General features: G+C 38.7%; 1 protein-coding gene across 1 annotated transcript; it reads right to left on the reverse strand.

The window, feature by feature from the left end:
- Nucleotides 1-4,870: 4,870 nt before the first annotated feature.
- Nucleotides 4,871-12,366, reverse strand: LOC118816795. Its single transcript, XM_036583389.1, has 9 exons — nucleotides 12,268-12,366; nucleotides 9,987-10,116; nucleotides 9,750-9,832; nucleotides 9,455-9,590; nucleotides 9,148-9,288; nucleotides 8,714-8,781; nucleotides 8,020-8,127; nucleotides 5,221-5,324; nucleotides 4,871-4,901 (listed from the first exon to the last, which is right to left on the reverse strand). The coding sequence occupies exons 1-9, from the start codon at nucleotides 12,364-12,366 to the stop codon at nucleotides 4,871-4,873; spliced, it is 900 nt and encodes a 299-aa protein (XP_036439282.1).
- Between the last annotated feature and the right edge of the window lie 317 nt (nucleotides 12,367-12,683).

Here is a 12,683-nt window from a genome sequence, read left to right on the forward strand (position 1 = left end):
TCAGGGTGTTGGGGAAGCCATTGCATTTGTCTTTTAGTTTGTCTTCAAGTTAATGTGAGTTTTTTTAATCATTTTGGCCAATCTTGACAATTTTACTGGTGACAGGATTTGTATATTATAGAATACACCCATTGTGCTAAAGTGTGATCCTAGACAAGATCATAATGGATCTAATTTAGAAATGCATCTAATTCAACTAATATTTCAGAGGCAGACACTCACTGGTACCCAGAAACAGTCACCATCCTCACCATTGTTCTTACCCCTGTCAGTTAATGGCAACTGTTAAACCCCATTATCCATTTCAAATAAGTGTATATGGCTCAGGGTAAAAGAAAACATAGCACAAATGACCAGGACAAGATGATGAAGCTTCAAGAAATGCCATTTATATTTTCTGTTTTTGTTTCTTTAGATCACAACAGAATATCCATAGGAAGATAACAGCTTTAGGGTGGGCTTATTAAAGTAACCCACAGTGTCTAAACACCCTGCAACAAAAATCAAATACAGTTATCTTCCCTAACTTCCTACCTACCACAAACCCAGGAGAAAAGAATGACTTTAATAAAGAAAAAGACACCCACCCCTACCCTTCATTAAGAGAAATGTACATACTGGCTTCAGGTTGTTCTTGTACAGGTCGACACCCACTTAGATAATGTAGACACTCTCAAAATACTTAACAGATAATCTAATAGTTAAGGTTAATAAAGGTTTAATATGCCAGCTAAAATTAGGACAGTCTCTACATTAACAACAGGTGCTGGTGTGTTTAGTCTGATTTGAGTGCAGATTTCAGAGATGTGTAACAAACTTCAGTGTGAAAACAGACATTTCCATTCATAGTCCTCTCACACTGATGCTCCTCAGAACAGCCCACCTGATCAGAGAGAGAGACAGAGAGAGAGTTTATTAATGAGGTTGCAGAGTCTAGTCCAGTATTTCTTAATCCTGGTCCTGGAGGCCCACTGGCTCTGCACTTTTTAATGTTTTTCTTGCTCCCAACACACCAGATCCAACTAATCAGCTCATTTACTGCCAATTATTGAGTTAAAGTTGGTGTGTTAAAACAGAAAAAGCTCTAAAGGAGCAGAACAGTGAGTCACCAGGACCAGGATTGAAAAGTGCTGGTTTAGTCAAATAATATGTCCACTAGTAGGTGCTCTGGGCAGTCATGCACCTCTGTTGGCTGAGTCCAAAAGTAAAATACAACAAAAATTCTTCTGCAGTGTATATCCGCCTCAAATAGCAGCATCTTCCACTAGTCCCAACAATCAAACCACTAAGAATACACTTTTTTATTATGATAATGACAACAAGTCAATCAGCAGCTATTTTTTAATGGTTTGTCAACCAGTAAAAACAACTAATGCACTACCAGTAACTATAACTGTCAATAACCACAGGATCAATTAAAGGTTTATCTACATATAATGAGGATGTTTCTACCTGAAATGCATTTTCAGTCAGTAGTTCTCTTCTCTCTTTAGGACCTGGAAATAAACCAAAGAGAACCATCAGCATCAGTTCATCCAGTGTAGAAAGATGCTGTGAAGAGATGATATCTTTCTTTGGAAATGCTGCTTCATCATAAGAATTTGATCCATGTGATTTGTATAGGGCAGAGAGGTTAATTTAATTTCAAATGCATTTGGTTTTATCTTAAGCCACTTATGGTTTATAGGCAAAAGTAACATTAGGAGTCTTCTCCAAGGTCTCTTATTGTGGTAGTGTGGTGTGGTTCCCCAGGCAGGAAATCGAACCCCAGTTTGCAGTGTGGAGGACAGTAGTGTTGCCCAATATGCTACACCAACACCTGCAGCATCTTGAACAGGGTGGCTGGCCACACCTTAGTCCCGCAGCGCAACCATGAGAAACTTAGTGTTAGGTGTGTGTGTGTGTGTGTGTGTGTGTTTGGGCTTAACAAGGTGGGAACCAACTGAGGGTGAAATTTCTAAACCAACCCAACGCCTCTTAAAGGCAGAGCTTAATGTATGTGGCACTGAGGCACTTAGTTTGTTATTAGCACATGCATGTAACCTAAGTTAGCATGGCTAAAAAAAGTCCCCCAAAAATGTGTGTTACATGTGCAGAGAGCAGATTACAAGCAGTAGAAGGTCTCACTTATATTGTGTCTCTAATAGTAATATGCAGTTACACTTTAACAATGCATGCAACTATAATGTAAGTACTGGTGATGAATTCACTGATACAGATTGATTACAGTAGTACAGCTTATGTGAACAAAACTGTGTATCAATGTTTTTACTCATGTAATTGCACAAGCGTATAAAACAGCATATTGTAACAACCTACTAATTACCTAATGATTATCTTATGCAATTAGGCATGCAAAATAGGGTGAACTGCTGTTTTTCCAACAACACATTTCTGAATGTAACAGGAGGGATGTAATTATATGGACAGAAGATGTATAAGTGTAGCTTTTATGTGATTATGCATTTATGTAATTTGATGTAATTTCTAACTTTTGGCTTGTTAAGAATTTAAATAAGAGGTATGCTGTTATAGCGATCAAGATACGCATGTGTAATTACAAGAGTAAAGTTGTGCATTTACATAAATATTTACATGCATTTACATGTAATTGCATGTATTGTAAATGTGTAACTACACAGTTATTAGAGACAATTAATATGAAGACTAAAATAAGCACATTTTTAAATATTTTTCAATTAAAGACCTACTTCTAAAGAAAAACAAAAAGAAAATCTTTTAAAATCTGTTAAAATATTATACTTTGGCCAAAGAAAACATCACTGGACTGGTGGACTTTGGGTTGGGTGTTGGAGGAGGCATGCCCTTGGCTGCACTGGATTTTGTCACAATTCAGCATTAAAAGTTTGAAAAGTTGCCTCAGATGTGTGATCTCATTAGAGGATTACATCTGGTCCCATAAGACTAGATTACATTCATACATGAAGATCTTTCTATTATTCAATAACCCACAATCAGTGTACAGTTTTGACTTTACTCTATTTTCTAACAAAGTCGAAGTTTAAGTACATAACAGAGGACAAAAACTGAGAGCAAAAGAACTGATTCTGATGCAGCACATGTTAATAAAGCTAAACGTATACTGTTACATGGAATACATTTAGTTCAATTAGTGGTATAGTTTAAAACATTTGAGTGAGAAAGATAAAGAAATAAACAGTGAGACTGAGTAAGGAACAGAGACTACCTTTATTTGTGTATCTGCAGATGCAGAACACACAGGTGGAGGAGAGGAGAACACACACAGGACACACACTGACCAGCAGCTTCCAGCAGACACTACAGTCTGACACAGTAGAGGTGGGGGTGGTCTGGGGAAGATGAGCGCAAGGGACTGAAATAAGTGAGAAAGTGTAAATTGATTAAAGGAGGAGAACATTACTGACAGACAGAACTGAAGCGAACTCAAACTATTCTGCTTGTCAAAACATATAAGATCATACAAAAACAATGTTCTTTTGGCTTTATTCTTAACATCATAAGCAACTGTAGATCAGAATGAGTGATCTCACCAAGGAGAGAGAGTCGAGTGATTCTTTTTCCGTAGTGATAAATATCCTCATTGTGTATAACTCCCTTTACATCTTTGGTGATGTTTTTCTCCTCTATAGCGCAGTAGTACAGACCCAGATCTGATTCAGTGACGTTCTTCACCAGCAGATCATTAGTTTGGTTGGAGGGATTCCAAACAGCAGAGTAACGGGGATGAGCACCACGCATCAATTCTTCTGGCGAAATCTTGAAAGGTGATTCAGATCTACATGAGGAGTTTCTAAACCAAACCGTATGAAATCCACTCTTCCAAGCACAGTCGCTGTAGAGAGTGACGTCGTCTCCTGGTCTGACTCTCATCTCCACTTCTGCTCCAGAGATCCTGGAGAACAAAACATCTACAAACACACCAAAAAAAGAAGAATAATCTCACATAACTTTACACAACAGACTCACATATAAAGTGTGACTAATGATTCACTAATGAACAAGTGAATCACAAACCAGTTAAGAAACTGATCAGATGTAAAAGTTTACTTACAGACTAAAGTGATGAGAACAGCTCTTGATCTGTCCATCTCAGAGACTGGTGCTGGGGGTCTGATGATGGTGAGGGTCTTTGAAGCGGATGTCTGTGCTGAGATCTGATTGGTCCACGTCAGTGGAAAATTTCTGTCAGCATTATGTATCACAGGCGTATACGTAACCACATGCGGAAACAACAGCAGCCAATCACAGGCTTCGCATTGGTCATCTTTCTTAGAAGAGCCTTCAAAGATGTTGTCTCTGATGTCTGATTGGTCCACGTGAATGGAATATTTCTCTTGTCTGAATGTGTTATGAGCAGGTTTGGGGTGAGGGTGAAGACACTGCAGGGGCCTTTGTTAAACCGACTTCCTGTTTCAAGTCAAGATAACAAGAGACGGTTAATTCAGCCTTTCTGTACCTCATAAACAGATTAATATTGCTATGGTCACTAAAGTCACTAAAGAAGGGATTAAAAGTGTGTAACAAACAAATGCACAACTAAAATGTACATTTTAAGACCAGCAACCATTTTTACATGCATTTCATATCCATTAAACTTGCTAAATGAGAGGTCACTTCAAACTTTACACAGTTTTAATCCAATCAAATCCAGCAGCACTGAAATAAGAGAATCATAAAAAGAGCTAGTAGAGTGCAGAGAGCTGATTGTGTGGCTCTGACTGGTGAAAAACTCTTTATATATGGGTTCTAGATAAATTTAGTACACTGAGAGTGCCTGAAAGTTAGGCCTAACCCATTTAAAGCAGATCTTCTATCAGTTATTAATGGCTGTCAGTGTTCAGGGCCTCAATGTGGGTTTCCTGTTGTATCATGGCTGCAGTTTGTTGACTGCAGAGTGTCTAGTGGGGAGGGGAGGAGGAGAGATGTTTATTTTATTTAATATACTAATCTCCTTGATTTTTTCACTGTCATGGACGATGAGAGTCACCCTTGATCTCTCCATCTCAGAGACTGGTGCTGGGTGGGTGATGATGGTGAGGGTCTTTTGAAGCAGATCTCTGTGTTTAGTTCTGATATCGTCCATGTCAGTGGAACATTTCTTGCTGCCTATGAAATGTTATCACTGTATTTCAGACATGATCACATGCAAAAAACACACAACACAACTACAGGTTTTGCACTGGTCAACTACTTTGTAGTTCTAGGTGATTAACGCACCTGATTGGTCCATGTGAACACAATATTTCTCTTGTCTGAATGTGATATGAGCAGGTTTGGGGTGAGGGTAAGGAGACCATGAGGGACTTTGGTAAACCAATTTCCTGTTTCCATACAAAATTACAACAGAAAACAGGTTAGTTTAGCCTAACAGTAACATCACTACACTCCATAATAAGTGAGACTAAAAAGGGACTAAGAAATCAAACAAATCCACCATAAAAAAAACATTTTACTACTATTCATGGTATTTGTATTTTTAGCACTTTAAAATAATTGATTAATTGCATATACAAATGCAAATTTCAAATTCCAGTCAAATCCAGGATGACTGAAATATGAGCCATATAGAAGAGGAAGAGTGAACAAAGGGCAGAGAGCTAAGTAGGTAGACTTTGGGTGGAGAGCAGCAATTCATACACAGGTTCTTGATCAATACTTTTGCAAGGCCTGAAAGTGAGGCCTAACCGACATACAGCAGATCTTCAATCAGTCAGTAAAGGCCGTCAGAGTGCAGGGCCTCTTTGTGGTTTTCCTGTTGTAGTGTGACTGCAGAGTATCTAGTGGGGAGGGGAGGAGGACAGTTGTTATCTGATATACTAAGCTACTTGATTTTTTCACTGTCACTGAAGTTTCAGTGAGTTTTTTTACACATGAGAGTGATGAGAGTGACTACTGATCTCTCCATCTCAGAGACTGGTGCTGGGGGCAGATGATGCCTAACATACATACAGCAGATCTTCTATCAGTCAGTAAAGGCAGTCAGAGTGCAGGGCCTCTTTGTGGGTTTCCTGTTGTAGTGTGACTGCAGAGGGTCTAGTGGGGAGGAGGAGAGTTACATAGCTTAGATTATTTGATACACTAAATAATCACTTTTTTGTCCGTTATCATGGATACTTTGATTTTGTTTTGTGTTGTTTGTGGGTTTTTGAACTTTCCTTACAGGGTTTTCTTTTAATAACTGTGCAACCAACAGAGAGACCATTAGAAAATAAAGCTATTTATGTCTTTTAACCCTCTGTGGTTACAAACACACCTGTGCATCAAATTCGATGTTTCTATATATGTTTCTCTATATTTGTGATGATACAGCACAGAAATATGGTTCAAACATTTCCTGAATTTGTAGAATCTCATCATGAGATCGTACGTGACTCACTTTCAGAGTTATGAGCCTATGAAGAGGGGCTGAGATACACGTCATCTGCCTCACACCTTGTGTACTTGGTGAATTTGTGTGTCCGTCTACATTTTATGTGAAACTGACCAAGAGACACTCTGGAAATCAGTAAGCATTGACCCGTCACACTGGAAACCCTTCATTCATCATTCAGTCCACATGGCGTGCAGAGAGTTTACAGCTGCTGAAGTTGCTGCAGGGGTTTTGGAAAGTAGTGATGAAGATAAGAGATGGATATTATATTATATGGAAGAGACTTTCAAGGAGAATTTTAGAAAATATGCAAATATCAAGGGTTAATCTACTTTTCACTGTGAATGACATGAGTTCTTAATTCAGTCACTATTTATTTTGGTATGTAGAAGTTCTAGAAGTGCGGAATAAGAAGGTGCTAGAAGAATTAACATGGAGTCAGAAGGTGCTAGAAAAGTTATGGTGGAATCACAGACTTAGAAGAGCTAGTGTGAAATCAGAAGATGCTGGAGTTAGTTTCAGAATCAAAATGTTCCAGGAGAGTTAGGATGGAGAGTTCGGGTGATACTAGAAGTGGTGTGGAGTTGGATTTAGGTGATAATCTACCATTCAGAGCAGGAAAATATAAGAACCAGTTTCCATAAATGTGTCTATAGTGATGTAACTTGTGCTCTGAATGTGTGCAGCTGATCACTCAGACACTGTCAAAGTCCATCCAACAATAAAGGCAACCTGGAGCTTCTATTACACAGTCACAGCAATCAGCTCACAGAAAACTCCAAGTCCACATGCTGATCTTTTTCACTATGACCAACCTGGACAACAAGGATCAACTACTCTGTGTATTTTAATAATAGAAAGGGAAAAACACACCAGATGACAGATGAGATTTTACAACAAACTTATAAAGTCAACCACAAGTCACTGAGTTATGACTGTGTGCTTAAATGAGGAGTCAGTTCCTGTCCGTGGTGCTGAAACACTGCTGTTTGTGATGTGAAGCTGTACTGGTGTTATGGGAGTAAAGTAAAGAGAGTCTCAGCACAAACGGTGGTAAAACCTCTGCTTTCAATTTAGCCAGACGACTTTCTGATTGATGCCTATTTTCAGCCATAAACCAGGTCACTGTCAGCAGAAGAGGTTTAGCCATGTCTTCTAAAATTCCTCTTCAGAATGTGTGACCTACTAACCCAGTGACCCAAGACATCCTTTCTCTAACAGCAAACCACAGAGTTTAAGCTGTAGGTTATGGACACATCAGCGAAGCTGAAAGGATTTACAGATAATAATCTCTAACTATTTTAATAATAGTTATTTATTAATGTATCATTTTTTCTGTTGGTGCTTACAAATAATCCCAAGTTTAAAGAAACCTTGAAAATAAATGTAGAAACAAAGGAAATTATGGGATATACAGGAGCAGTGACTGTAATAAGGTTTCTATATTTTTATCATATTTTATCATATTATGAAGTGTACATAATCACACATCACATAACAATTGTGAAATGTCAGTCTTGACCTTTCTGAGTTTTGTTTCGTTTAAGCCAAATACTGATGGGAAATTCAGTTCCGCCCCATCAGCAAAACAATTGCATCCCAAGATGTTTTTTGGTGTCCGTATATTATATTTGATCAGTTTTAACCTCAGAATATGTACTGAAATCAAAGCTCTCAACTCTCTTCTTCTTTTTCTTCAGCTGCTTCTGTCCTCGGACGTCCAATGATGCATAACAAACTTCATCTTCTTCTACCTACAATGAATTTAAAAAAAAAGTGTTGCACATGTTTTATTGTGTTAAATTGATTCAGAATGGATTAAGAAAAAGAAGAAAATGTGTCATTTTTCAATTCATCTCAAAATTAAATTAATATTTACTTCTACAAGGTTTTGTACAACATACATTTCCACAAAGCAGCTTTAAAACAACATCCAAGCTCCTAATGAATAAGCAGAGGGTGACAGTTTCAAGCAAAACCTTGTCCCCCTGTCCCCTCTGAACCACTGAGAGGAACCAAGACTCATACATACAGTCCCTCTTTAATACAGTCTTCCATTTGAAGTAACTGTGCTGCAAGAATGAATCTGGCTGAACTGATAAGTTTATCTATGTATCATCAAAAGAAGCATTATGTTTGTTGGTTACATGTGTCAGATGATGTCAGTAGACTGAAAACAATAGGGGCCCTAAAACGAAACCCTGTGGGACACAATAAGGCATGTATATATGTCTATGTGAAAATGGGCAACCACACATATTTCCATTAAAGTTCATAGCAAAGCTGTTTATGTGTGATTGTGTAGGTATATTCACGTTGTGTGTTAGTATTTTTCAGTACCTCCTCATTTGTTCTGCTTTTCTGACTCTGTATTTTGTTCCTCCATTCCTGACCAGATTCTGCTTCTGCTATAGTTGAAAACATTACGTATTCATATGAAGTTATTATAACCAAGTTAGACTCAATATCTAAGAATCTAAGAGTTTGGTGATAATCCAACTCCAGTTAGCAATGTTAACTCAGCATTTCCTGCTGTAAAGTACAGAAGTAGATGTCGGATATAATTTCTTATTTATTATTTCTTAATTTCTGATCAACTGCATCTCGGCTAAGTGATGAATTATGTTAGTTTGATTTTTCTCACATTCCTTTATTCATTTAATATTCCGTTAAACTTTCAGACTTCTAGAACATCCTAATTCATTCATTCAGAGAGATGTTATTTTAGAAACAATTTCAGTAAGAATTGATCAGGAGAATCAGTGAGAAAGTACCTTTAGTTTTGTTGATGCAGATGCAGTACACACAGGTGGACGAGAGGAGTGAGGAGAAAAGAACACAAACAGGACACACACTGACCAGCAGCTTCCAGCAGACACTACAGTCTGACACGGGGGTGGTTTGGGCAAAAGGGACTGAAATAAGATAGGAAGTGGAAATTAATCAGAGCAGGAGAACATTTGTTGTCTGAGCTGATAGAACTCAAGCCAGCTCATGAAACATTTCACACTCATGTTAAATAAAAATAAAAAAAAAATCCCCATGTAACAAGAAACAATATGTCAGAAAGAATCATCTTACTGAGGAGAGAGAGACGAGTGGTTCTGTTTCCATAATGATAAACATCTTCATAGAGTATAACTCCAGTGTCATCTTCTGTAATCTTTCTCTCATGTATAGCGCAGTAGTACAGACCCACATCTGAATTAGTGACGTTCTTCACCAAGAGATCATGAGCTTGGTTGGAGGAATTCAACACAGCAGAGTAACGTGGAAGATCACCACGCATCAAAAGTTTTATCGATATAATGAGACGAGGTTGATGCTCATGTGAGCAGTTTCTAAACCAAACTGTATTAAATCCACTCTTCCAAACACAGTCGCTGTAGAGAGTGACGTCGTCTCCTGGTCTGACTCTCATCTCCACTTCTGCTCCAGAGATCCTGGAGAACAAAACACCTGAAACACACAAAACTTAAAAAGATGATCTCACATAACTTTACAGTACAGTCTTTTTTAGAAAGGCTGTGGTGTGAAGAGTTGCTTCATATATAAAAGCAAATCAGTCCCAAATAAGAATAATGTAACATAAGAAAGACGTAAAGTTACTTACAGACGAGAGTCATGAGAGCAGCTCTTGGTCTCTCCATCTCAGAGACTGGTGTTGGGGGCTGATGACGGTGAGGGTCCTTGAAGCGGATGTCTGTGTGAAGATCTGATTGGTCCACATCAGTGGAAAATTTCTGTTTACATTATCAGTATATCTGGGACGTATACGTATCCACATGCAAAAACAACACCAGCCAATCACAGGCTTCGTATTGGTCACCTTTCTTAGAAGAGCCCTCAGTGTAGTTGTGTCTGACATCTGATTGGTCCACGTGAATGGAATAAATTTGGGGTGAGGGTTATGAGACGATGGGGGACTTTGGTAAACCAACTTCCTGTTTCCATTCAAACTGACTAAAGTTGGTTAGGTCAGTCTTTCTGGAGCACATAAACAGATTTACAGTGTTACGCTCAACCATAACAGGCGCTAAAAACGGATTGAGCCCCATAAAAGTTTATTTCAAGACCTTTTAACATATTACATTTGTCTAATAAGAGCTCACTTCAAAATACACAGTTACTTCCAATCAAACACAGCACCACTGAAACAAGAACCATATTAAAGAGTTTTAATTTATCAGCAAAGTGAAGAAACTGATTTGGTGGATCTTTCTGGAAAACAGTCATATACAGGTCTTAGGTCAGTCTAATTCTTTGCCCCAGCCCAAAAGTGAGGACAGGCATGAAACATATATACAGCAGATCTTCTATCAGTCAGTAAAGGCAGTCGGAGTGCAGGGCATCTTTGTGGGTTTCCTGTTCTAGTGTGACTGCATGTCTGGAGGAGGAGACTTACATAACAGTTTATCTGATAGACTAGCCAACCACATTTGTCTGGTCTAGTTTATTTTGTGTTCTTTGTGATTATGTTTCACTTTGTGATTATGTTTTACGTTTCCCTGCAGCCGGGGAGTTTCACAGTCACAAGGCTGAGGACTCTGCTAGCAGAGAGACCTTCCTCCACAACTGAAGACTTTCCCCAGGCATGCTGGCATAGAGAGCTTTCCTTGCAGCTAAGGGTAAAATTTTCTTTGTGTGTATAAAAAACAACGCAAACTGGCTGAGTTACCGTTAAATTGTAAAAAAAAAAGTTGTAGGAGTCTGGAACTGGGTAAGATATTTGAGTATGAATGGTGCAGGGAAAAAATTGTGTCAAATCCACCATATAACAGCAACAATTTTATATATTAGATTTGCCAAATAAGAGGTCACATCAAACTTCACACACTTTACAAACTTTCATCAAATCAAATTCAACACCACTGAAATAAGGGATGCATAAAAGAGTCCTTCTGCGTTTTTATAATACAGATTGAGTGGTTCTGACTGGTAAAAAGCCTTTTTTATACAGGTCCTAGATACATATAGAACACTAAAAGTGCTTGAAAATTAGGCCTAACTGATATGATACAGATCTTCTATCAGTTATTATTGGCAGACCTCATTTTGGGTTTCCTCTTGTACCGGGCAGCAATTTGTTGACTGCAGAGTGTCTAGCGAGGAGGGGAGATGTTTGTTTAGTCTGAAATCTTAACCTCCTATTTTTTCTCACTGTCATGGAGGCTCTGCTTTTTATGTCACTGGCATGTCTACATCATCTTGGATCCTAAACCTTTTGTCCACACCAGCCCTGCACAACTAGCAAAAAGGGGTTTATATAGTACCAAGAAACTATTATATGATCATAATAATGGTAGAGCCCTTTTTTTTGGGCAATATAGAACCATTTTTGAACAATTTTTGCATTCAATTGTTCTTTGAGTTGTCAAAGTTACATAATCACTGCTGTTGTTAAAGAAGCCTTGAGGAACCATCTTTTTAATGGTGTTGTTTGTCTTATTACCACAATGACTTGTGGAAAACCCTTATTAAAGCTAACTCAAGCCTGTTTTAGCTGCCCTCAGTAACAGAATATTTGGAGGCTACAACACAGCTTCTCCTTTTCCACTCCCACAGTCCTGCAAACGGCTAACAAGCCACCCTGTCTTTCTTATCTCTAGTTCTTTCGGTCCATCAATTTCTGCTGCTGGTCCAGTTCTTCCAGCCCTGATGCTGAAGCTCCTTTGGCTTTTGCTGACCCTGCCTTTCTGGCCTTTGGTATGTCAAAGTCCCTGGTTTAGTTCCTGGTTGCTGTGCACATGCTACCATAGACTAAAAAAGGCAGCGTCACTAGACGCACCAGAGCAGGGGGGCCCAATCCTGGTCTATGAAAGCTCTCACCTTGGAGAGTTTAGATCCAACACACCTGGCTCTATTATTCAGATGACCCGAAAGACCTTCATTACCTGGATCTGGTGTGACAGACTATAGTTGGAGCTAAACTCTGCAGGGTGGTAAATCTTTAGAACCAGGATTGGGCACTCATACTCTGGGGCCTTAGTCATTGCTGCTGTTTCGGTTGACCATGCTTACCACTGCCAAAGAAGAACTCACTAGCATCTTCTCCTGTTCCCCTTCTTTCCAGTTCTTTCCAGTTCTTTCCTGTCCTTCCATGTAGAATGAACTCCCCTGGTCTTTTCATTGCGTTTTGTGTGGTTAGATTTCCATCAGTCTTAAACATTCACGTCAGAGGTATTTAACTGTTGACCCAGACTGTGATCATTACATAGTTGAGCTGATATCTGGTTCACTTTTTGACTAGTTTGAATTGTGATTTGGCGTCTCAGAGTGATCCTAGCCATTTTGAACCTGAACGGTATTT

This window comes from Colossoma macropomum, unplaced genomic scaffold (genome assembly GCF_904425465.1).
Source record: "Colossoma macropomum unplaced genomic scaffold, Colossoma_macropomum, whole genome shotgun sequence".
NCBI classification, from domain to species: domain Eukaryota; kingdom Metazoa; phylum Chordata; class Actinopteri; order Characiformes; family Serrasalmidae; genus Colossoma; species Colossoma macropomum.